Raw genomic sequence first — 24,359 nt, 5'->3', positions numbered from 1 at the left:
AAAGCGCTTTACAATGTGCTTCACACTTATTTAGAATAACCCAATCATGTAAAAGTACTTACTCAATTATGCATGGTACATTTGATTGATTAGAATACCCCTGCATAATATTGGGGATCAATAAACTATTGTTGCCAGAGTAATTCCAAAACCCCAATGACAATACAGTAGACCACCAGGATACACAACTCTGTTTAAAGACATTTTCACTTTATGTGGAATGTTTTTTGACCCCTCGTTACAGCATTTTGCTTTCTATCCCACATCAAGAACCAATCATTTCCCAAACCCAGAAATATTAAAAATTCATGTTACGCATTGTTTCATATGACAAAGTGCCTATGAGTCCATAAGATGCTTATTGATCGACATCATATAAAATGCTATTGGTTTGCCTCATGGTATTATGAAAATGTTTACATGCAAATGACTGATTTACCCCCCAGAATGCCTTCCTCCCCATTCAGTTCAGACTCTCGTCTCCCGATTGTTGATTAGTTACAGCCATGCAACTTAGCAAGGGTAGCGATACATGTGCCTTTTTGGTGTTTCTTGATAAAGTTTCTTTTCTATGGTCATTATGTTTTACTCGCCTCTTTACCATCACTGCATGTCTGAGGACCCATAGCTGGAAAAAATATAGTATTGTATCACTGACTCAGAATTTATTTTCTGATAGTATGTACGGGAGTAGCGGCTGGATGCAAAGGGGGAAGGATGAAATAAATGAAGATGTAATCGAAAACTGATTTCATAACTTCCTCTAGCAATGATTGTCATGTCCTGAGAAGTCAAGTCAAGTCAAGTTTATTTGAGACGCCCTTAATCACAAAGAGTCTCAAAGGGCTGCACAGATTCGATTCTGTTGTACCATTTTCTTCCACATTTTTAAACTTCACTTTTTGCAGTATTTGACAAAAAATGTAAAAAATGTAAAGATGATTGTTACCTCATTTTACAATGTTTTTTTTTAAATGAAACATTTTTAATTAGATGTTCTGAAGTAATTGATACAAGAACATGTAAAAGAAAAAACAATATAATAATAATTTGCAATAATCTATGGTTTGGTATCGAACCCGAGTGGTGGCAGTGAGAGCGCATGTACGTAGACATACATATCGAACCGAGAGGTTATTGATGCACAGGTGAAGAAGTGGGGACTGTTAAACCCAGGGGTGTCAAAACGTGCGACTCGCGGGCCAGATCAGGCCCACCAAGGGTTTCAATCCGACCTGCGAGACTACACTGGGAGAAGCGTAAAATGAGCTGCAGTTTATAATATGTCCACTGGATGCCGCCAAAGCCAGAAGCCACTCACAAGAGTAGCTGTGTATTTCCCTGTATATTTCCCTTTATGTCTTTCTGTCTTTCGGTCTGTCTTTCTATTCATTTCTATTACTCTCTCTCTCTGCGAAAACGTTGTTGCTTTCTTTCCCTCCTTATTCTTAATAATTGTCTTATTGAGTGATTGGTTACCAGTATAAAATAAGCAGTGTGGCTTTTTTTTTTTTGTTGTTTTTTTGTTTTTTTATCATTGCAAGCTTTCCATGGTTATCATGTTTTTGCTTCTCCCATTAACATCACTACAAGGCTTGGGACCCATAGATAACTAAATTCAAAGAACTGAATCAAGAGAGATAAAGGCATTGTCTGAAATAACGTCTGCCCGGACGCCAGGGGCATGCATCTTTTACGTACCGTGTACACTGACAAAACGTCTCTGTGGCCGACACCATTTTCAAGAAAAAAAAAGCAAAATATTTTTTTGTTCAAATCAAACGTTTGCTTTATTCCGATTTCGAAATCTTTGTTCGGTTAGGAAATTTCGTAATTTCGGTTCGTTTGGCAATTTGCATACTCGGCAGCTAATCAGAAGCCCGCATCGAATAACTTCGTGCTTCCTGACTTTCCTGAGCCTTATAAGGTCATGCATTTGCATATCATTTTCCAAAGTAGGCGCACAGAGAACGCAAGAAAAATGGATAAGTGGTTAGGAATCGAGCCAAAACCTCAGCCCCAGAAGAAAGATTCAAAAGAAGTTGGCAAAATTGATGACGCTACAAAACGTAAACGTACATTAAAAGTATCGGGGAAAGAGAAGTTCACTTGGCTTGTAGCAGACGATTCAACGCAAACATTGCATGAACGAAGATGAGTCAATACAAGTACATACGGACGGCAGATGGAAAATAGCGATGTCATATCCATGCAATGAATGTTATATGTATATTTATATTAACTTAATTTTAAACAGTCTGTTATATATTCTGATTATCAATCCTTAATACTTTGCAACAATGGTTTTTTTTTGCGGTGAGTCGTCTTATTGTGTTTCAAGTTGTGAAAATTGGGGCAGACAACTTTATGGCTGGTGTCCTGCCCTGGTGTCCGCTAACTTTTTCTCACGAGTTTCAGACACTGATAAAGGCATTGTGGGATAGAGTTTAGGCAATAGCATATGTGTGTTTTCATGATTCTGCGATTCAAACTAATAGTACACCAGAATTTTATATGATGTGGAGCAAGAGCAGACAAGCATTTGAGAGATGTAACTCGTCATTTGCACAAACACTGCCAAGTTGGAATTTTGTATCTTGTTGGGCATACAAATGCATTTGTTTCTGATGTGGTATAGCGGGGAAATGGCCCCAAAAAGGGACCAAATAATATCTTATTCCACACTGAATCGTGAAAATATCATACAGCCTGGACACCCTAGTGTCTATCATGTGCACAATCTCATACCTGTCAAGCTCCAGGGCTCCATGCCCTCACAAACTGTCGTATTTTCCCTTACAAAATACAAAATAATCTTACACCATTTTTTTTTCCAAACGTGTTTATTTGTGTAGTTTAACATGTTATATTGTACATGTTTTTCGTTATATCATATATATTGTTCATTAACATTTTGTTGTGAGATACTGAGTTGCTCGACATGAATGAGGTTTATAAAAAAAAAAGTTCAAAAATGAAGTCGCTTGGTCATTCACTGTCGAAGGAAAAAAACACATGCAAATATAATTAAGTAGAAGAATACATTTTCTTATTCAAATGATTCATTCATTTTCTGCATTCAATTAGTGTTGGTAATATACTGATAAAAGGGATAACCACAAACATGTCTTTTTTCATTTTCTCCTTTTATACTTCCTTTTTTTCTTAACTTCTTTATACAACATAATCATTTGTAATATAATGCATCAAAGCAAGTGAGCCTTTAATGAGTTGAGCCGAAAAAGCCGGTTCTTTAAAAAGAGACGGACGTCTGTCACTACACACTACCACGGAATGATGCATGATGGGTAGAAGCATGCGCACAGTAGAATCAAACCGCTCGCTTCGTTTGCAACGAAAAAAACGATTCAGAGACAGAGGTTCCGCGGCGAACTCGTTTGACTTGATTGATTTGCCGTTTGGTGATAGTCGGTGTATACCGGATGGTACCCATAATTGACAAATTTGCGTTTTTCCATACAGATTTTCTTGTACGTCGTACACGTCTTAAAATGCATAATAAACATACTTTGTACGGCAAAAACGTACAGGTTGACAGGTATGCAATCTGATTTTTGCGCCAGCGGCGTCCCAATCTCTTCAGAATTTCCTAACGTTGGCCTGGTGTCAAAAGCCATAAAAGAGCAAGTTGCAACTTTGGAAATGAGGAAAATCTCCAGTGGGCTGCACAAGGCATGACGCCGCTTGTCCCAGATTGCATGAGTGCACGTTGAATCACGGGGCACACCCTGAAATTGCGATATTAGTAAGCACGTCTATGGAGACCAGAGGAATATTTTTTGCGCATACCTTGCACATACGGACTTAAAAAAACGAAGCCCTCAGGTCATATGTAGTGCCAGTGCTTCCTATTTTCTCCTTTTTTCTTCTAACACAAGAGCAGCAATCACTTTTTGTTTCTTTAAGCGTGCTGAGATAAAAGAACATTCCTGAACGCAAGTTCAAGTCCAAGTTCATCCGATTCATTTAAACTTAATACAGTAGGAACCCCGGGTTAAGCAACCCCACGTTGTGACATTTTCATTTTACAGGGTGATATAAGATGGATTTTTTTTTCTGCCCCTATTTACAGCACGTTCCCCACTTTACCTCATCAACACCAATTCACCTATCCAAACTAAATTCCAGCCCATCCATCCATTATCTGCACCTCTTATCCTCAGTAGGGTCGCAGGGGTGCTGGAGCGCATCCCAGCTATCTTCGGGCAGTGAGCAGCGGACACCCTCAACCACTTGCCAGCCTGTCACAGGGAACACAGAGACAGGTGACTCACTCGCTCATTCCCACCTAGGGACAATTTGGACCGGCCAATTAACTTAACATGCACGTTTTTGGAAAGTGGGAGGAAACCGGAGTGCCCGGAGGAAACCGGAGTGCCCGGAGGAAACCCACGCAAGCACAGGGAGAATATGCAAACTCCACACAGGAGGTTCGATCTCATGACCTCAGAACTGTGCCACAAACGCGCTAACCACTGTGTCGCCGTGCTGCCTAAATTCAAACAAACAAAAAAAATTCCAAAGTTCCAACTTTGCGATGCCTCTAAGATGCTTGTCTGCTATTGGTTGATGTCATCAAATGAGGCTCTACTATTGGTTTGTGTCATGGCATGATGAAAATTCCGATATGATATTGGCTGATAATGGCTTTCTCTACATTGATTTCTAAAGCTTAAATGTTTCCTAAAGACTAATGCAAAAGGAGAAGCAAAATCATGATAACCATTTAAATTAAGCTTGTGATTATCAGGGAACACAAATGGGAAGAAGAATCACTACCTGTAACCTATAAAAATTATGGAAAAATTATTAAAATAACCAGGCATTTAAAGCGAACAAATCCTGTAAGGCAGACCTGGGTATTCCGATTCCTCCTGGACCACATGTCCTGCTAGAATTTTGTGGTTCCTCTGCTACAATACAGATGATTCCAAGTTCCTGCCGGCTTGCTAATGAGATGATGATTTGTATAACCTAAGTTGAATAAGAAAAACCTTCAAAATCGGGTAGAGCATGCTGCCCTCCACGACCGGAGTGCCCAGGTCTGCTATAAGGGCATGACAATAAGTGGAAATTTTAAAATCAGTTTTCATTGAATCTCCTTGGCCCTCTTCATCCACCCACTAACTCCCCTGTACCAGCTTAAGTCATTTCACACTAAAAATAAATCAAATTTTGCCTTTATGTTTATAATGTTATTTTATCAGTCTACTGTACCAAATTGGGAAGACATGCATGTATTTTTTAACCTACAAAATGAGTCAATTTTTGGGAGGAGAAGACACCTCCAGACTTGTTTCTGAAGGTCTAGACCGTTTGGGGAATTTGGAATTCAATTGAATTTCCTGTTGTGGCTAATAAAGATAAAGTTTTAGGAACTTTGTTTTGATGGTCAAGGCTACAAAATTAAAGTGTCTAGAAAATGTGACGCGTCAATAGAAGTCCTCACTATACCGTGAGTGTGTTTGTGTTGATTCATGGAAAGAAAGGAGTGGTGCTCAAGGGTGTGGCTATCATATTGCCCAGGTGAGTCCACAGTGTGTGGAAGTGCAGCCAGGTAGCAACACACATAAGTAGCAAGGTAACCGGCAGTGGACATCCATTGTCAATACATTGATTTTTGATCCAATTAATTAGCGTTGTCTGATCAAATTGATTTGCCTTTCCAGGACTGTCGATGAATAGATTGTCACAATGATGCTCCTTTTGCTCCTAACCGGTAAGTCTACAAAAAGTTTTTATTTTCTTCAGTGGTCCTCAATGGTTCTTTTCCGGTGTTTTCTACTATCGATCCGACGTTTATTTCCATCCATGAATGATTGTCTCCCTCCAGTCCAAGCAACAGCGGCAAATATAGCGCGCATACCTGGCTCAAAGAATGAACCTGCATGCTTTCTGTCATGACAGCACATGTTAGCATAGTTATTGCCGCACGTTGGACTCAGTCTGGGCCTGCTTTGCCGTTCACTTGCTCAAATATCTGCTTGGTTTTCAGACCACAAGCACTCTGGGTGAAATTATTCACCTGGCTAAGAGTGTTGGATATACAGTCGTATGCAAAAGTTTGGGCACCCCTTATCATTTTCAAGATTTTCCTTTATAAATCATTGGTTGTTTGGATCAGCAATTACAGTTAAATATATGATATAGCAGACAAACACAGTGATATCTGAGAAGTGAAACGAAGTTCATAGGATTTACAGAAAGTGTGCAATAATTACTTAAACAAAAGTAGGCAGGTGCATAAATTTGGGCACCCATGTCTTATGGATTTCAATACCTTTATCACAAATTATTGGAACACTAAATTTGTTTGGTTAGCTCATTGACCCTTGACCTACATACACAGGCGAAGCCACTCATAACTAAGGGTATTTAAGGCGGCCAGTTGCAAGTTGTTCTCCTCTTTGCATCTTCTCTGAACAGTGGCAACATGGGAGCCTCAGAACAACTGTCAAATGACCTGAAAACAAAGATTGTTCAACATCATGGTTGAGGGGAAGGATACAAAAAGCTAGCTCAGAGATTTCAGCTGTCAATTTCCACTGCGAGGAACATAGTGAGGAAATGGAAGTACACAGGCACAGTTCTAGTTAAGGCCTGGAGTGTCAGGCAAAGAAAAATCTCAAATAAGCAGGGGCGAAGGATGGTGAAAACAGTCAAACTTAACCTAGAGACCAGCTCAGAAGACCTACAACATGATCTTGCTGCAGATGATGTCACTGCGCATTGTTCAACTATTCAGCACACTTTGCAGAAGGAGATGCTGTATGGGAGAGTAATGCGGCAAGAGCCTTTTCTGCGCACATGCAAGCTTCATTTTGGAATTAGGTGCTGTGGACTGATGAAACTAAAATTGAGTTATTTGGACATAACAAGGAGCATAGCATGGTGGAAGAAGAACACAGCATTCCAAGACAAACACTTGCTACCCACAGTAAAATTTGGTGGTGGTTCCATCATGCTGTGTGGCCAGTGCAGGTACTGGCAATCTTGATAAAGTTGAAGGTCGCATGAATTCCAGTCAGTATCAGCAGATACTTGTGAACAATGTTCTAGAATCAGTGACAAAGCTGAAGTTGCGCCGGGGCTGGATACTTCAACAAGACAACAACCCCAAACACTGCTCAAATTCTACTATGGCGTTCATGCAGAGGAACAACAACAATGTTCTGGAATGGCCATCTCAGTCCCCAGACCTTAATATTATTGAAAATTTGTGGTGTGATTTAAAGCTCGGAAACCGTCAAACCTGACTGAAGTGGGGATGTTTTGTAAAGAAGAATGGTCAAAAATAACTTCAACCAGAATCCAGACCCTCATTGGAAGCTATAGGAAGCGTTTAGAGGCATTTTATTCTGCAAAAGGAAGATCTACTAAATATTGATGTAATTTTTCTGTTGGGGTGCCCAAATTTATGCACCTGCCTGCCTTTGTTTAGGCAATTATTGCACATTTTCTGTAAATCCTATGAACTTCATTTCACTTCTCAGATATCACTGTGTTTGTCTGCTATTTGATATATTTAACTGAAATTGCTGATCCGAACAACCAATGATTTATGAAGGAAAATCTTGAAAATGATCAGGGGTTCCCAAACTTTTGCATACGACTGTAGATCTATAGAAGAAGGTTCAATGTATATATTAATGGATGGTAAGCTCGATAGATCTGGATGGATACAGCTGGATGAAAAGAAAGATGGATGAGAGATACATGGATATAGTTGGATGGATTTGGATTGTCGAATGGTTGGCTTTAGCATGACCTCTGTTATTACTTAATAACTAATGTTGTTGTTAACTATGTATTTATGGGCTTGCATCATCTACTGCAGCCTGGTCATCCTGGAAAGGGGATGACCTCATGTGTGTCCCCTTCTCCAAGGTTATTGGGTTTTCCTTGCCCTCCTGTTGGTTTCCCAAGCAGCCCTTTTTTGATTAAGGTCTATACAAACAAATATGACTTGACTTGACATGGACAGAGATAGATAGATTGAAATGCATTTGATCAGATGGATTGATAGAGATGAGCAGATTGCTAGAGATGGATTGATAGAGTCAAATTAATTCAAGTCAAGTCATATTTATTTGTATAGCCCTTTATCACAAAAAGTCTCAAAGGGCTGTACAGAACACGAAACAACAAAAGATAGTAAAATTTTAGTAAAATATAGCAACAGCTATATGAAATACTTTTGTTGGAACGGGAATACTTTTAGCAAAATATGGAAAAACTAAATATGTAACTTGGTTTAAATATAATCCAAATGCCAAATATGATCCAATCAACAAAGAAATGAATTTATTTTAAAAGTACATTAAAATAATAAACGTAAATTCAAGTGCTCTAATAAACAGTAGCACATTCATAGCCCCAGTACAACAATAATAATATTAATAAAGTAATACAAGCACATTAAGCCTAAATCGACTGTGAAATCACTATATCCTTAGGGATGTAGATGACACAAGAAAAGGCATCCAATATGATCTCACTATCACAAAATCTTTAGGGTACCAGAGTCAAATTTTAGTGAGAAAATAGGGAAAACAAAAAGTGAAAGGTATAAAGATATAAATAAACCCAAAAAAAGCACAGCGAGGGAAAAAAGGCAGACCCCCTTAAATGGGTCATTTTGTTTTAAAAAAATCCAAAAAGGGTTTAATTTTCTTTTAACCGACCCTCCAAGAATTTTGGTTAAAAAAAAAATATATATAATATATATTTATATATATAAATTATAATAACTGAAAATAACAAACAAGCCAAAATCGTAATTTCATTTCAAAGCACCCAAAAAATAGTTTTTTTCCATAACAAATTTAACAATTAAGATCTATTGTTAGTCATTTTTTAACCGACACCCCAAAATTGGGTTATTTTGTTAAAAAACAATTATAAATGTGGCTAAACTATTCCAAATAATATCTCTCCATTTTTGACCTTTTTTTAAAAATGTTTTGAGTAAATGCTCCACTGTGCTTCCATTACTGATAAACATACTGTTTGGCTACAATAGAATAGAATAGAATAGAATAGAATTGTCATTGAAAACACCGTAGAGTTGAATAAAGATAGATCGATAGAGAATGGAGGATAGATGGATAAATAAAAATCAGTAGATGGATAGAGTTTTATAAATATGGATGAAAGGAAATATGGATGAATTTATAGAGATAGATGGATCAAAACTAGTATTGATCGAGACGGATATTGGATAGAAATTGACTGATGGAGATGGAATGATTGGTAGGGATATATAGACATGGATTGATAGATGAGAGATATATGGATAGCGTTGGATAAATATAGATAAATGGATTAAGAGATAGATGGAATAATAGAGATGGATGGATAGAAATGGATATGAATGGAGACCTACAGATGGATGGAGATTAAGTGATAGCTGATTTGACTTGGATAAATAAAGACTGTCAAGAACCAGAACAGGATCAGGACCCAAACGCGTGACGTTCTCACACAAGCCTTTTATTTTACGGGAAATGGGGAGTCATGCACGTTAGGCAGCGAGATTGAGAGATTGATTAATGGAGATGGATGCATAGAGATGGACTGGTAGAGATATATCAGATTTTAAAAAGCCGACTATAATAGTTTACTTCTACTCCAGTGCAATTGATAATAGTAATTTGAATATTTTTTGCTCAGCTGTAGCTGCATCGTCCCATGCCCAGACGGACTGCTCCCGAGGAGCCTGCTACCCCCGCAGTAGCGACCTCCTGGTGGGTCGGGCCGACCTGCTCCACGCCTCGTCCACGTGTGGACTGACTGGGCCTGAAGTCTTCTGCACGCCCTACCAACAGGTAACTATTGACGAGGACTTAAGGGAAAAATACTGCGTACGGCTGAGCCCCAAGAGTGACAGTTGCCGAGTCTCCTGATTCAGGCATCTTCTACTTTTTTTCCCCACTCTTTGTCGTTTCGTGATTCGGTCATCTTCCACTTTTTCTTTTGTTTCCTTCTCTGGCCACTTCTCTTTGCCACTTGACTGAAGGCTACGCCTCACCTTTATTGTTCGCAGCTCCTGCTTCATCCTTCCGCATTTGGACATGCAAGTGAACGTTGTAGAGTTCTGTGATTTAGACATCAAACGCTTTTTTTTCACAGATTCTTTTTTAGCCAGCTTTGGCTCGCTGCTAGCTGACGTTGTTATTGTTAGTTGCTCTGCGTGAATAAAGTTTGCTCATGCACTCTTTTACTAGCCTTTTTTGTAGCTTCTCCCCGCTAGCTGCTAAAGTTAAGTCAAGTCATGTTTATTTGTGACGCCCTTAATCACAAAGTGTCTCAAAGGGCTGCACAGAGCAAAGACTATTGCAAACTACAGACTGTTATGACACCATCCCCTGATCTAAAACCTACATGAGGGCAAATAATACACAGATATTATCAACATAGAATATTGGTTATTCATATGCTATATAATAGAAGTGTGTTTTAAGCTTAGATTGAAAGATTTCCACTGAGGTTGCAGATCCAATCTCAGGGGGAAGAGCATTCCACGGCACCGGGGCCCGAATGGAGAACCCCCTCGAACCTGTGGATTTCTTCTTGGCTCTTGGGATTACTAGCAGACCAGCGTTTTCTGAGCGAAGGCTCCGGACCGGAACATAGGGGGAAATTAAATCTGAAACAAATGAGGGAGCAAGTCCATGCATGATTTTGTATACTACCAACAGAACCTTAAAATCACAAAACAACCACTAGCAATAAAGTAAAATCGCCTTTTTATTAATGTCTGCAATTTTCGTCCAGCTATTTCATTATGTTTGGTTGTGGGGACATTCTCAGTTTTGCTAAACTGATTTTTTAATAAAAATGGTTTATTTCATTTCATTTCCTTGGCGCGACGATCCCCGGCTACAGAAACTGGCTTTTGGGACATGGAACGTTACCTCTCTGGCAGGGAAGGAGCCCGAGTTGGTGCGTGAGGTTGAGAAATTCCGACTAGATATAGTCGGACTCACCTCTACGCACGGCTTGGGCTCTGGTACCAGTCCTCTCGAGAGGGGTTGGACTCTCTTCCACTCTGGAGTTGCCCGTGGTGAGAGGCGCAGAGCCGGTGTGGGCATATTAATTGCTCCACGGCTCGGCGCCTGTACGTTGGGGTTCACCCCGGTAGACGAGAGGGTAGCCTCCCTCCGCCTTCGGGTGGGGGGACGGGTCCTGACTGTTGTTTGTGCTTATGCACCAAATAGCAGTTCGGAGTACCCACCCTTCTTGGGGTCCTTAGAGGGTGTGCTTGAGAGCGCGCCCCCTGGGGACTCCCTCGTACTGCTGGGAGACTTCAACGCTCACGTGGGCAATGACAGTGAGACCTGGAAGGGCGTGATTGGGAAGAACGGCCCTCCTGACCTGAACCCGAGTGGTGTTTCGTTATTGGACTTCTGTGCTCGTCATGGTCTGTCCATAATGAACACCATTTTCAGACATAAGGGTGTCCATATGTGCACTTGGCACCAGGACACCCTAGGCCGTAGTTCGATGATCGACTTTGTCATCGTTTCATCGGACCTGCGGCCGCATGTTCTGGACACTCGGGTGAAGAGAGGGGCGGAGCTGTCAACTGATCACCACCTGGTGGTGAGTTGGCTTCGATGGTGGGGGAAGATGCCGGCCCGACCCGGCAGACCCAAGCGTGCTGTGAGGGTCTGTTGGGAACGGCTGGCAGAATCTCCTGTCAGAAGAAGTTTCAATTCACACCTCCGGCAGAACTTCGCCCATGTCCCGAGGGAGGCGGGGGACATTGAGTCCGAGTGGACCATGTTCCGCGCCTCCATTGTCGAGGCGGCTGATCGGAGCTGTGGCCGCAAGGTAGTCGGTGCCTGCCGCGGTGGCAACCCTCAGACCCGTTGGTGGTCACCGGCGGTGAGGGATGCCGTCAAGCTGAAGAAGGAGTCTTATCGGGCCTTCCTGGCCTGTGGGACTCTGGAAGCAGCTGGCAGGTATCGGCTGGCCAAGCGGAATGCGGCTTTGGCGGTTGCCGAGGCAAAAACTCGGGCATGGGAGGAGTTTGGCGAGGCCATGGAAGCCGACTTCCGAACGGCTTCGAGGAAATTCTGGTCCACCATCCGACGTCTTAGGGGGAGGAAGCGGTGTGCCATCGACACTGTGTATAGTGCCGATGGGGCGCTGCTGACCTCGACCCGGGACGTTGTGAATCGGTGGGCGGAGTACTTCGAAGACCTCCTCAATTCCACCGGCACGTCTTCCTCTGGGGAAGCAGAGCCTGAGGACTCTGGGTTGGGCTCTCGTATCACTGGGGTTGAAGTCACCGAGGTTGTCAAAAAACTCCCCGGTGGCAGGGCCCCGGGGGTCAATGAGATCCGCCCAGACTTCATTAAGGCTCTGGATGTTGTGGGCGTGTCATGGTTGACGCGCCTCTGCAACATCGCGTGGACATCGGGGACAGTGCCTCTGGACTGGCAGACTGGGGTGGTGGTTCCCGTCTTTAAGAAGGGGGACCGGAGAGTGTGTTCCAACTACAGGGGAATCACACTTCTCAGCCTCCCTGGTAAGGTCTATTCAGGGGTACTGGAGAGGAGGGTCCGCCAGGAAGTCGAATCTCGGATTCAGGAGGAACAGTGTGGTTTTCGTCCTGGCCGTGGAACACTGGACCAGCTCTATACACTCTTCAGGGTCTTTGAGGGTGCATGGGAGTTTGCCTGTCCGGTCTACATGTGTTTTGTGGACTTGGAGAAGGCATTCGACCGTGTTCCTCGGGAGGCCCTGTGGGGGGTGCTTCGGGAGTATGGGGTACCGCACAGTCTTATCCGGGCTGTGCGGTCCCTGTATGCCCGGTGCCAGAGTCTGGTCCGCATTGCCGGCAATAAGTCGGATTCGTTCCCGGTGAGGGTTGGGCTCCGCCAGGGCTGCCCTTTGTCACCGATTCTGTTCATAACTTTTATGGACAGAATTTCTAGGCGCAGCCTTGGCGGGGATGGAGTCCGGTTTGGGGGCCTCAGCATTGCGTCACTGCTTTTTGCAGATGACGTGGTGCTGTTGGCTCCCTCAGCCCGTGATCTTCAGCTCTCGCTGGAGCGATTCGCAACCGAGTGTGAAGCGGCCGGGATGGGGATCAGCACCTCCAAGTCCGAGGCCATGGTTCTCAGTCGGAAAAGGGTGGTATGCTCCCTCCGTGTCGGGGAGGAGGTCTTGCCCCAAGTGGAGGAGTTCAAGTATCTTGGGGTCTTGTTCACGAGTGAGGGTAGGATGGAACGGGAGATCGACAGACGGGTCGGTGCAGCGTCTGCCGTCATTCAGACCCTGTACCGGTCTGTCGTGGTGAAGAGGGAGCTGAGCCGAAAGGCAAAGCTCTCGATCTACCAGTCGATCTACGTTCCTACCCTCACCTATGGTCATGAACTTTGGCTCATGACCGAAAGAACTCGATCCCGGATACAAGCGGCCGAAATGAGTTTCCTCCGCAGGGTGGCTGGGTTCTCCCTTAGAGATAGGGTGAGAAGCTCAGTCATCTGGGAGGGACTCCTCCGCGTTGAGAGGAGCCAGTTGAGGTGGCTCGGGCATCTAATAAGGATGCCTCCTGGACGCCTCCCTCGGGAGGTGTTCCGGGCATGTCCCACCGGCAGGAGGCCCCGGGGGCGGCCCAGGACACGTTGGAGAGACTATGTCTCTCGGCTGGCTTGGGAACGCCTCGGGGTCCCGTCGGATGAGCTGGAGGAAGTGGCTGGGTATAGGGACGTCTGGGCTTCCCTTTTAACGCTGCTGCCCCCGCGACCCGACCTCGGATAAGCGGAAGACAATGGATGGATGGATGGATGGATGGGTTTATTTCATTTATTTGTCAAGGTTTGCTAAAAAAAAAATAACCCATCCAAACATTTCATGTGTTCCCTTCTCAAGGTTTCTTCATTTTCCTCATGTTGAGGTGTTTGAGTTTTTCATTGCCCTTATGTAGGTTTTAGATCAGGGGATCCCGTCATAATGAGACAGCATAGGATGAATTTTCGCAATGTTGCGAAGATGGAAGAAAGCTGTTATAGTCATATTCTTCACGTGCGTTTGAAAGGACTGATCGGGGTCACTCTGGGTGATATTACATTTGTGAAAACAAGTCACGACATTTAGATGGATCAATAACTAGCATTTTGGTCTTTTCAGATTTAAGGCGCAAGAAGTTGAGTGACATCCATTCTTTTATCTCAGTGAGGCAGGCCTCCAAATTTCCACAGTTTAGTGTGGCAGATTCCTCCATCGGAAGATATAGTTGGGTGTCATCCGCGTAGAAATGAAAACTGATATTGTACTTGCGAATAATATTGCCTCATGGAAGCATATAAATGCTGAAAAGAAGGGGGCCAAGTACTGAACCCTGCGGAACACCACAGGTAACACTAAAGGGCTCAGATGTCATTTCACCATATTTAACACAGTGCGTCCTATCTGAGAGGTAGGATCTGAACCATAAGAGGACGGTTCCTGAGAGACCAATCCATTTTTCAAACCATTTCTAGTAAGATATTATGGTCCACAGTGTCATTCATCCTTCCGCACTTGGACATGCAAGTGAACCTTGTAGAGTTCTGTGATTTAGACATCTTTTTTTCACAGATTCTTTTTTAGCCAGGAGGGTACAAGCTTTGGCTCACTGCTCGCTGACGTTGTTATTGTTAGTTGCTCGGCATGAATAAAGCTTGCTCATGCACTCTTTTACTGGCCTTTTTGTAGCTTCTCCTCGCTAGCTGCTAAAGTTAGCCACTTACACCAGCTTTTGTCAACTTCATAGTTATGAAAAATGAGAACTCATCAAATGGGTTATGAAAATATTCATTTATGTGATGGAATATTATCTTACTTTGGCAAACATTTGTGTAGGTATCAGTTTACCAAAGTCGACCCAGAGTGGAGGCAAGTGAGGTCGAGGTCCAGTTGGCAGGACTCTTCGATGCCCCTTTAGTCAGTCTGGGTTTGGTGCCAGGCCGTGTCGCAACGGCAACCTTTGTCCGAAAGACTCCGGCAGACCTTTCGCAGACTCTGCGACACCAAAAATTTCCAAGCCATTTTGAAATCAAAAAGACATTACGATTGAGTCATTTCTCTTACTGCCTTAGATCGCTGAAAATGTTCCACAGTCTCCTTCTGGTCCAGAAAAAGGTTATTTACGTCGTTGATGATTCATTAGCTGTAGATCAAGCGATTAGTTGTCCCAACTGTATAATATTTTTGTCTTAAGAGTGTGATGCGTTGTTTGAGGTGTCCTTAAGATTGTTGAAAGTTAAATGTAAATGGTCTGCATTTCTATAGCGCTTTTCAAGTCAATGAAGACCTGCCAAAGCGCTTTACAATGTGCTTCACACTTTTCCCTTACACACATTAACCGATAGCAAGCGTCAGCCATGCAAGGCGCCTACCTGCTTATTGGGGGCATTAGGGATTCAGTGTCTTGCCCAAGGACACTTCGACATATAACACAGAGGAGCCAGGAATCCAACCTGTGACCTCTTGAACGCAAGAAAGAGAGAGACAGAGAGAAAGAGAAAGAGAGTGAAAGAAAGAGAGAGTGAAGGAGAGTGAAATCAAGAGAAAGTGAAGGAGAGTGAAAGTAAGAGAGAGAAATGGAGAGAGTGAAAGAGTGAAAGAAAGAGAGAAATGGAGAGAATAAAATGAGAAAGAAAAAGAGAGAATTGGAGTGAAAGAAAAAAAAAAGAGAAAAAGAGAAAGAAAAGGAGAGAAATGGAGAGAAAGAAAAAGAGAAAGAAAAGGAGAGAGAGAGAGAAAGAGAAAGTAATTGGTAAATGTTCTGCATTTGTATAGCGCTTTTCAAGTCAATGAAGACCTCCCAAAGCGCTTTACAATGTGCTTCACACTTTTTCCTTTTACACACTAACTACCCGAAAGCAGCGTCAGCCGTGCAAGGCAACTACCTGCTATCAGGTATATTAGAGATTCAGTGTCTTGCCCAAGGACACCTCAACATATAACCGGGAATCGAACCTGCGACCTCTTGATCCCAAGACGAGCGCTTTACCTCCTGAGCCAATGCCACCCAGTTAAGTTAAATATTTTCTCTTATAAATATGTATTAACATTGCCCAACGTTGTTCATAGAACCCATATGCTTAATTTTCCACCACGCCTATCTGCTTTTATCATACTTTTAGCAAAGATGTACAGGGCGGAACACATTGGGTAGGAGGAATGAAGGGTAGGGGGAGTGCTCTAGAGTGACGTCGTGCTTGTGCCTGCGGGCATTATAATGTTTCTACTTGTTTTTACTGCTTTTTTTATACAAATACTTTCCTTTTTAAACAATAATTCATAATGTCGAATCCTTAATTAAATACAATTATTTCATAAGCAAACTGACCGACATATTGATTAAATTTGTTTAGAAAAAAAAGGGGGGGGGGGGGGGGGGCTGACAAGGATAAATCTCCGGAAATGACAGCAAAAAACAGGGGGCGATATCTTTCAGTAGATATATGTTCCTTGTCTAAATCCATCCATCCATCTATTATCTGAACTGCTTATCCTCAGTAGGGTCACGGGGGTGCTGGAGCCCATCCCAGCTGTCTTCGGGCAGTGGGCAGGGGACACCCTCAACTGGTTGCCAGCCAGTCGCAGGGCACAGAGAGACAGACAACTCACTCGCTCATTAACACCTGAGGAACAATTTGGACCGGCCAATTCACCTGACATGCATGTTTTTGCAATGTGGGAGGTAACCAGAGCGCCCGGAGGAAACCCACGCAAGCACGGGGAGAACATGAAAACTCCACACAGGGGGTTCAATTTCATGACCTCAGAACGGTGCCGCACACGCGCTAACCACCTTGTCTAAATCCATACTTCATAAAATACATTTTACTGGCTGATTTTGAGTTTTTTTTTCTAGTTTAAAGATATTTCATTTTGTTTTTTTGAAGAATGTCATGATTACTGATGTGAATCACCTGTGCCCGCTCATTTGACGCCAACCGCTGCGGGTTCTGATCGGCTCCCTGTATTTGAACCCAGTCCTGTCTATCCCCTTTTGTCAGTCCGTCTGCGAACCTCAGTTAACACTAGGCAAGCCTTTTCGAACCTGACTCCCACCTGTCCCGTTTTTTGCTCCCGTTTATCTCCGGCTATGACCTGTTTTGATCCCGACCACGTCTGCTCTGCCGTCCCGGCTTACGACCCGTTTTTGATCTGGACGACGTCGACTCTCCCGTCTTGGCTTAGGAGTCGTTTCCGACCCCGCTTTGCTCACCCAGTCCCTGAGATATGATATAAATCCATTCTGAGGTGGGGATCAGAATGCGAAAACGTCGCAAGGCGGGGTCACGCTATCCCGGGGGTCCACTTCACTTTGAGTTTTCTGCTACTGAGTTAAGATTTTGTTTTCTCCTGGATTCCCTGTCTGCCACCTGCAAGTTTTTTCTTCTTTTAGGGAGCTCACTTGTGCAAATAATTTGAAGGAAAATTGTTTTGCAGCCAAGATACCTCATTCGTTTGGCATAGGTTCAAAAATTCCGCACGTGGCCCGAGGGAACAATAACTATGTTGGGTGTGTAAATTCTCTGTCTTTCTCCTTTGCGCTCCTATTTAATTTCTTTCCTTGTGTGACTTTGACCGCTCTGCTTTATCTTGAAGTCAATACAAATGGAAAACAATAAAGATCAACAATGATTGGGTGCAGTTAGCAAAATAAAAAAATCTTTGCTGACTAATTAGATAACACTGTCAGGAACAGAGACAGGACCCACATGCATTATGCTTCTCTCAGTTTTATTGGGAAGAAAGGAAAGGATTGCACCCACGACCCCCTGGTTGCGGGAAGCAGGTCGCTCTGAACGCGGAAGTTGCACTTACGTGGCGAGCGATGGCGGTGTCGGGAACGGAAAAATGGGTCAGTCGCCGGGACAGGAGAGCAAAAATCGTTGTCGGGATCAGCAACGAGTCGAAAGCCAGAAGAGGAGAGTAGACATGGTCAAGATAAAAAAATCGGGTCGAAGACAGGGGACAGACGAGAGCAAAAACAGGAGGGAGTCAGGGTGGAAAAAAGCTTGCCTGGAGTAAACTGAGGTTCGCAGATGGACTGACAACAGGGGACAGAATTAATTGGGTTTAAATAGGGACCGGGAGCCACTCAGAGTCCGAGACAGTTGGCGCCAAAGGAACGGGCACAGGTGTTTTACATTAGTAATCATGACAATAACGAGACAGTTGGCGCCAAAGGAACGGGCACAGGTGCTTTACATTAGTAATCATGACAATAAAGCTGGTCGCTGGTCGCGGGAAGCAGGTCGCTCTGAACGCAGAGGTGGCACCTCCGTGGCGAGCGATGATGGTGTTGGGAACGGAAAAAAACGGGTCAGTAGCCGGGACAGGAGAGCACAAACTTGGTCGAGGTCGGCAACGAGTCGAAAGCCGGGGGAGGAGAGTACATGTGGTCAAGATCAAAAAAACGGGTCACAGACGGGAACAAAAACAGGAGTGAGTCAGGGTCGAAAAAATCTTGCCTAGAGTAAACTGAGGTTCAAAGACGGACTGACAACAGGTGAGAGAAAGGAGTGGGTGTAAATAGGGACAGGAAGCCAATCAGAGTCCGGGGCAGTTGGTGCCGGATCAGTAATCATGACAGACACGTAGAATGCTTTCTCCACTTTCTACTACATCATTTGATATTTGAGAATATCTCAGATATTTCTCTGAGAGTATTCAACTAAATCCTTTTCACGGTGAATTACCTTTACTCCAATGGAAATTGATTTTTACTAGTTTGCATCTCAGCAAACTGGCACAGTTTGATAGCGTGCTTGTTTGTCACATTGGCAAACTGTTCCAAAAGCAACAAAGTTAAAAACTAAAAGCCCAAAATCCAGACAGCACTTTATTCAGAATTCACCATCTTGTATAGTTTGTTTAAATGTACTTTTTAAAATGTTTGTAGATTACTCTTTGCATTTCTTTTGACTAGACCAGGGGTGTTAAACAGGGGGCCCGCAGACCGGATCAGGCCTGCTTAGGGATTGAATCTGGCCCGCGAAAGAACGCTGAAGGAAGCGCAAGAGAAAAACGAGCTGCAGGTTGAAATATGTCCACTTGATGTTACCAAAGCCAGGTGCCTCTCACAAAGACACTGTATTGTTCTCTCTCTCTCTCTCTCTCTCTCTCAGTTTTTTCTCAGCCTTAACAATAAATAAAATAAATATTTTAGAACATTTTAGTAAAATGAGGTTGGTTGGTTGGTTGGCTGGGCCGGGCTGGTTTGGTTGGTTGGATCCTTTAAGCACAAAGGTGGTAGGGACACCATTTTCTGTGGTGTGTCTTAGGCAAGTACAGCCTGGTGGCGCTTAGGCGAACATAGATTCAACAATTTTTTTTTTGCCAAGAGGTTTTGAACGTATTTTTTATTCTATAGTTGTATGGGTGATATATGAATGAATGAATGAAAACTTTTTCGAACATTAAAATAAAAACAGAACAAAAACAAGAACTCAACAACAAAATAATGTTACATAATATGTTTAGAAAGGGGTAGTAAGAAGCAAATACTTATATTCCCTACCCCTTCATCCTCCCCTATTAAATACACCAATGATATAACAACAATAGTAATAATATTAATAATAACAGCTATGATATAACAATAGCAACAATAACACAAAGTTAACCATAGTTCTAGACGCACTATTCCCAATCTCTTGTATCACTCATGCCCCATTTTCTTCATCTCTGTATTTCGCTAGTAATGTTTTTTTTGTATTTAAATTTGTGAATAGTTGGACATTGTTTGATCTCGTCTTGTTAATTGTTCCAAAGTTTGACTCTACACACAGACACACACACATACTTTTCCTGGTGGTTCTCACCTTTGGTATTATGAATTTACGACAGTTATAATTTCCCTCTTTCCGAAAGAATAATTTATGGATGAATCTGGCACTATGTTTTTGTTGACCTTAAATAGCAGTTGTGAAGTGAATTTTTTTACTAAATCATTCAATTTTAATCATTTAGACTGCAGGAATAAAATATGAGTATGATCTCGATATCCTACCCTGTATATAGTTCTAATTGCACGTTTTTGGAGGATATAAAGGGGCTGTGTCTCAAATACAGTTAATTAAAACACAGATTCTAGTTCTCAAGGTTACTTGTCAGATGTCTATTTGTATTACCCCAAATGGACCTCATTTTCCTTTTATCGTAGCAGCCCGTTTTCAGTGAAGTGTAACCTGAAGCACCTAAACGTGATCAACCTTGGGGGGTGTTGCAACAATGAACAACTGCTCAGGAACTTTTACCTAGTGAGTAAGGGGGTCAAGGCGGGGGGGGGGGGGGGGGGTGTGGGGGGGGCAGCAGTGTTTTCGCTTACTCAAGATGTAAACATACATATACTTTACATCCAAAAATTTTAATAAATACACAGAACAAAACTCGGAAGGTTTAGGGATATCGCTTATGACTATGAAATATAGTCCTTTCGATTCAGTTCTATTTTTCTATCCCTCAGAGAAAAACCAAGTGCTGCCCATGCGACTCCAGAAACCCAAACGGACCTCTGGCCCACACGGTCCAAGAAGTCATCTCCACCGCTGGACCAGAGAGATGGTGGCAGTCCAGGAAAGGTTAGCATATATCCAATCAATCAATAAACACTGGACCCCGACACTTATTTGGAGCTGAAAAGGTCCAAAAATACGTTGATTTCCACGCAACGTGGTGAAAGCAATCGCTTAGCTCTTAGTAAAGAACACGCTTTATGGTTGATATCACTTTTTACAAGGATTTTTTTAGTATTCAGTGGACCATTTTATACATTTCTTCAGAATCACATTTCAATGTGTTTACCTTGTCAAGGGTGGTCTCAATATAGTGGGAAGAAAGAAATGTTAGACCTCTTTTCATGCTGTGAGTAGTCATTTTGTGTCCAACTTGCACCAAACTCTCTCTTTCAACCTTAATTTATAACGCTTTTGGACTGTATTTTGCTGTTCTTCGACTGTTTTTTCCCCAGGGGTATTCAGATAAAAAAATATATTGCTTTTAGACGATACACTTGGGAACTGCAATATTAAAACAAAGACTAACAAGCTCAGGGCCATCACTGCCCTAAACACGCATGTAAAATTGTGGAAATATATAATTTTTGACTTACTTGAGAACCTCTTTTTGTCAGGACCAGAACTAAGACAGGACCCACTTGCGTGCGTTTCTCTTAGTTTTATTAGCAGGAAGGGAAAGGATAGTTTACACGATCCGTAGATCGCTGGTCGCGGGGAGCAGGTTGCTCAGACGCGAAAGTGGTATTTCCGTGGCAAGCGATGGCGGTGTCGAGAGCGGAAAAAACAGATCAGAAGCTGGGACGGGGGAGCAAAAATTGTGGTCGAGATCAGAATAGGGGTCGGAGCCGGGAAATAGACGGGAATCAGAACAGGAGAGAGTCTGGGTCAGAAGGCTTGCCTAGCGTAGCTGAGGTTCGCAGACGGACTGACAACGGGTTATTTTTTTAAGTCTTTTTTACATGTTTACCCAGGAGTGTCAGCTCTAATCTCTTTGCATACGATGTTTCACCATGATGATATAAATGACAAAAAACACAATTCAATTTTATTCAATGAAGTGATGATAAGCCCCCATTAAACGGTTGAATTGTATCTTCTGCAGATGTGGCTCCAGTAACATTCCAACTGGACCTCAACAATCAATTCAAGCTGGAAAACCTGAGTCTTCATTTCAAGGTTTGTGAAAATCCGATTTGTTGAGTTGTAGAGTTGTCGTCACAGGGACAGCGCCTAGTCCTTCTCCTGGAAGGTCCTGAGGTAGCGCTAAGCGATCGTTTTTGTACTTTTTATGTATTATTTACGACTAGCAAAATAGCGGTGCCTGGCCGTTAGAAGATTGCATTCGGCTGCTTGGGGTGGTTGGTCGTCGGGAGCTGCAGTACCCAATTTGGCCGCCAGAGGGCATTAAAGACCAAACAAAAGCGGAGCACATGAAAGCAGACCTTTATCCATTTTGTTGGTACAGACGCTCCCCTACTTACGACAATTCGACTTACCCAAAACTGTAGATACGAACATTTTTACGGATGTCGAAAAATATCTGGATATTTCTGTAAGTTAGATTTTGTATTGTGTGCACCTTTTCCGAGTACAGGACATTACTGTAATGCTTCTTTCCGTCGCTACCAGCGTGTGAGGGCGCTAAAAGAAGTCACCCAGCATCCACCCCGAAGAAGAAATCCGTTTCCTCTTCCTAGTTCTGTGTAAACAGTCTATACTGTATCTCCAGAACTTTGACATTTTTATAGTTTAATATCTCGTGCGTCCATTCAATAGGGTTGGTGTAAAGAAGAGACGAGCTGTTTCTTTTGAAATGAAAGTGGAATAAGAAAGCTTGATGCGGTTGAGAAAATGGTCGGAACGCTTTTTTTTGCCACATTTTACCACGGAGAGATTGTTCTTGGATGTTCCTGGGGCATCGCACAAAATCACTGTGTCTTTCACGTTTAATTTCGAGCCCATTCCTGATACCTTCGTTCCTCAAAGGATTGCAAAGGAAACGCTAGTTGTATCCTAGAACTTGGTCTTCACCATGACTAGTTTGCTAGCTTAGTAAACATTTTTTTCCCTCTGCATATTAGTTTGAAGGTAGGTCATCAAAACAAAGGCTGGAGGGGATGAACAGTTTTATTTTGAAGGTTTTATTCGCAGAATATTCCAGGCACAAAATTAGTTGCAGATATGGCCATAGTGATTAACAAGTGCAAAGACAAATTGGATTACAATCATTCTTATACTAAAATTGTGGTCAATACGCTTAAAAAAAACCTAAACTCAAACAAATGTAAGGACCAGCTGTGGAAAATTTCCACTGCATAGGGAACCTTTGCCTAAGTCGGTTCTAGAAAGTCGGATATGATAACGCTCAAGGCCACTTGTTACTCATTTTGAGGTTTTTGAGTTTTTGTCATGTTTACCGATTTGCATCCCCTGTGCCCGCTCCTTTGGCGCCAACTGCCTCGCACTCTGATTGCCTCGCTGTACCTATTTAAACCCGATCCTATCTGTCCCCTTTTGTCAGCCTGTCTGCGAACCTTAGTTGACTCTAGGCAAGCCCTTTCGACCCTGACTCGCACCTGCTCCGTTTCTTGCTCCTGTCTGTCCCCCGGCTTCGACCGGTTTTTGATCCTGACCACGTCTACTCTCCTGTCCCGGCTTTCAACCTCTTTTTGTCCCCACGTCTACTCTCCTTTCCTGACTTACAACTCACCAAACACGTTTTTGCTCTCCTGACCCGTTTTCCCATTTCCGACACCACCATCGCTCGCCACGGAAGATCCACTTCCGCGTTCAGAGCGACTTGCTTCTCTTTCCCTTTCTTCTAATAAAACATGTGAGAAACGTAACGCAAGTGGGTCCTTTCTCCTTTCTGGTCCTGACAGTTTTTCCTTGCCCTCATGTAGGTTTTAGATCAGGAAATGGTGACATAATAGTCTGTGGTTTGCAATAATCTGTGGTCTGTACAGCCCTTTTAGACTCTTTGTGATTAAGGGCGTCACAAATAAACATGACCTGACACGACACGACTATTAGCCTCATCCTCAAGGTTATTTGTGTTTCCAGGGTCCTCGTCCAAGCGCCCTGGTCATCGAGAAGTCCCCGGATAATGGCCGGACATGGAAGCCCGTTCTCTACTTAGCTAGCGACTGCCAGAGATTCTTCCCAGGAATCTCAACTTCACCTCCAGTGTCTCTAGACCAGGACCAGACATATTGTCAAAACCTGCCCCCTACTGGATCAAATCCCTACCAAGATCAGACGGTAAGAAGAATTCCAATTTCTCTACAGAATGGGCCTGTGAAATCTTTCAAGCTAAGATTTACTTTTTGGGACTAATTAGTGCAAAGGACTATGTTGTTACTGTCATTACTAGGCTTATAATTAGAAGTTGGGTTATTTAGACTTAGTCAACCACTAAAAACATCATTGTATTAGAAAATCACGATGACCCAGCAATGGTGAGCTATTTTAGAACAAGTTTGCAGGCACCTCAGCTGTCCTGATGGGGCACCCTGGATTCCATGGGCACCACGTTGGAGACCCCAGCCATGTTTCTTATCAAAAAAAATTGAAGATATGAAATTTAAATTGAATTAAAAGGGATTTTAATAGTCTAGTCCCCATAACAGTTATGACATGTTTGCTATAGTAGAGAGTTCAATAAAAATGGAGTCCAAGCAGCAACTTCTAGTTCCAAAAAAATACTTCCAGTCGAGCCCTGCGATGTCAAATGAATCCGCATTGGATAATTACTGTATAGCGGGGATACAAACCTATGGTAATTAACTAATGGTTCCAAACCAA

General features: G+C 42.9%; 1 protein-coding gene across 3 annotated transcripts in view; it reads left to right on the top strand.

The window, feature by feature from the left end:
* The first annotated feature begins 5,553 nt into the window (after positions 1-5,553).
* The window catches only part of lamb3 (laminin subunit beta 3), a 53,118-nt gene continuing 34,312 nt past the window's right edge, over positions 5,554-24,359 (top strand). The window contains exons 1-6 of one of the 3 annotated variants that reach the window (XM_088337721.1): positions 5,554-5,602; positions 5,691-5,740; positions 9,694-9,848; positions 20,504-20,618; positions 21,670-21,731; positions 23,619-23,816. In XM_088337721.1, coding sequence (XP_088193847.1) covers positions 5,716-5,740; positions 9,694-9,848; positions 20,504-20,618; positions 21,670-21,731; positions 23,619-23,816 — 555 coding nt within the window. In that variant the 5' untranslated portion in view covers positions 5,554-5,602; positions 5,691-5,715. Of the gene's footprint in view, positions 5,741-9,693; positions 9,849-20,503; positions 20,619-21,657; positions 21,732-23,618; positions 23,817-24,359 lie in introns of all 3 variants that reach the window. The other 2 variants (XM_088337719.1, XM_088337720.1) reach the window with 2 other exon arrangements.

The sequence above is a fragment of the Urocampus carinirostris genome, chromosome 6 (genome assembly GCF_059441175.1).
Source record: "Urocampus carinirostris isolate Australia breed hairy pipefish chromosome 6, RoL_Ucar_1.0, whole genome shotgun sequence".
Classification (NCBI taxonomy): Eukaryota; Metazoa; Chordata; class Actinopteri; order Syngnathiformes; family Syngnathidae; genus Urocampus; species Urocampus carinirostris.
Note: the sequence above shows the minus strand (reverse complement) of the source record. Positions and strands in the feature narration are given on the sequence as shown.